Here is a 1,901-nt window from a genome sequence, read left to right as displayed (position 1 = left end):
GGCGGCGGTCGCGTGCGTCGGGCGGTCGGCGTCGTTCTCGTCGGCGCCGGGCGCGACGGGCGGCGGCGGCGGGGGGAGCGGCAGCCGGCGGCCGGGGCCGCTTGCAGTGGGGCTGCCCGATGAGGGGCTCACTGGCTGCGGTCTGCACTCGTTCTCGGGCGCCGTCGGCGGCAGCGGCGGCGCGTTCTCGGGCGCACGATCGCCGTCGGGCCACGCGCCAACTACGCCCGGACCGTACGGCGCGCCAGGCCTCGGCCGCAAGCCCGTGTGGGAGGCGGACCACGCGGCGCCGCCGCCCGCGTCCGCGGCCGCGCGGGCTGCAGCCCCCGGCGCCGGCGACGCGGCCACGACCTCGCCCGGCCGCAGCAAGCTGGCGCCCGGCGCGCTGGCGGCGGCGGGTGGTGCGGGCGTGGGCGCAGGCAGCAGCGGCTTTGGCGGCGGCGGCAACCCGCTGCTCAAGGCGGCCCTCAACTCAGGCCTCAACAAGATCAGTCATCTGACGCAGCGCCCCGGCACGAGCAGCGCCAGCGGTGCGGGCTTCCCCACAGCCGGCAGCGCAGTGGCCCGTGGCGGCGGCGGCGGCGCAGCCAGCGTGAAGATGCGGCTGAAGGACTACTTCGTCGCGCGCTCCGCCAACGAGGCCAGCAACGGCGGCGGCACACTGACGTAGGGGTGACGTCACTGCGGCGGCGAGGCGCCGAAGAGCCCAGGGCCGGGCGGCTCGCAATGGTCAAAGCGCGGCGTAGAAGGCAGAACCTTCTGGGCTGCCGGCGGTGCGTCTGTGGAAAAGGGGCGTGCACAACAGAGGGTGGACGGCAGGCGTACCGCGCGCTTTGCAGGGGCTAGCTCACCTTCATGGGGCAATGGTTCGGGGCGCTGCTGCCGCGGGCGGCGCCGGAGACGTCCATTGCAGGGTAGGGCGCAGGCTGCAGAATCGTCGATATGCGTGCCATCCGTGCGCACAGGCAGGCTTCAACTTGCACATTTGAGGGCAGGGGCGAGCGCAATGACAGCAGAATAGTGTATCCTTGTATGGCCCACAGCACGCGGGCGACGCCGCCATGTCCACCACCCCCACCACCAGCCCCGTCGAATGAGAGTGCAGGGCGCGCGGTGCATGCTTGCCTGTTAATACGGTTTTTGCTGAATTCAAAACAGGGATTGCACCTAACACTGGCCCGGGAGCTGGCAGTCGGCACCACACCCCAGCCCCTTGTATGTCAAGCATCTATTTCTTGTTTCTACGTGCCTCCAAAGGTTTTCTACGTGCCTCCAAAGGTTGCACCCCTTCATGAGGGTCCCATGCGCCACAAGGGCAGTCAATTTTTCGCGGCGTTCTGCTGATTTACCACATCGCCGCACCCGCCGTTCTGGCCAGAACTGGGTGATCAACCTACAAGAGCAGCGCCGCAGCGCTGCCTGTCGTGAGGCTAGGACGCTTTGGATATGGCATAACTCGGCATCGTGTAAGCAACAGGTATGGCTGAACATGCCAGCTTCTGATGCCAGAAGGGGGGTGGCGTCACCGCTGGATGCATACCACCTCAACAGACTCCCGCTTTCTCCTGCATTCTGTGCCCTGCAGCTCCATTGTAACGGGCCTTAGCGGCGGCCAGCCATGACAGGAGCCCGTGAGCTTCTAGGCAGTCCGCAGTGTCTCGCAACCGCTGACGGACTGACGAGAGTGTGAAGCTGGGAGCCCCCGTGCTGTGCGCGCCCTATCGAGAGAAGATCCACACACACACACACACACACACACACACACACACACACACACACACACACACACACACACCGCGGCGGCCGTTTGCGCGCTTGACGATTCAAGGGGAATCCCCAAGGGTTGCGGGGTTTGATCCAACTCAAGTGTGCGCAGGCCTGCAACAACGCTGTGCGAATGC

At 66.9% G+C, this 1,901-nt stretch overlaps 1 protein-coding gene across 1 annotated transcript; it reads left to right on the top strand.

Annotated features, from left to right (window-relative positions):
* Positions 1-119: 119 nt before the first annotated feature.
* Positions 120-670, top strand: MNEG_10376 (hypothetical protein; the record flags this gene model as incomplete). Its single annotated transcript, XM_014041154.1, has 2 exons — positions 120-150; positions 249-670. 2 exons carry the CDS (start codon positions 120-122, stop codon positions 668-670), a joined length of 453 nt encoding a protein of 150 aa, XP_013896608.1.
* Between the last annotated feature and the right edge of the window lie 1,231 nt (positions 671-1,901).

This window comes from Monoraphidium neglectum (genome assembly GCF_000611645.1).
Source record: "Monoraphidium neglectum strain SAG 48.87 unplaced genomic scaffold scaffold02288, whole genome shotgun sequence".
NCBI classification, from domain to species: domain Eukaryota; kingdom Viridiplantae; phylum Chlorophyta; class Chlorophyceae; order Sphaeropleales; family Selenastraceae; genus Monoraphidium; species Monoraphidium neglectum.
Note: the sequence above shows the minus strand (reverse complement) of the source record. Positions and strands in the feature narration are given on the sequence as shown.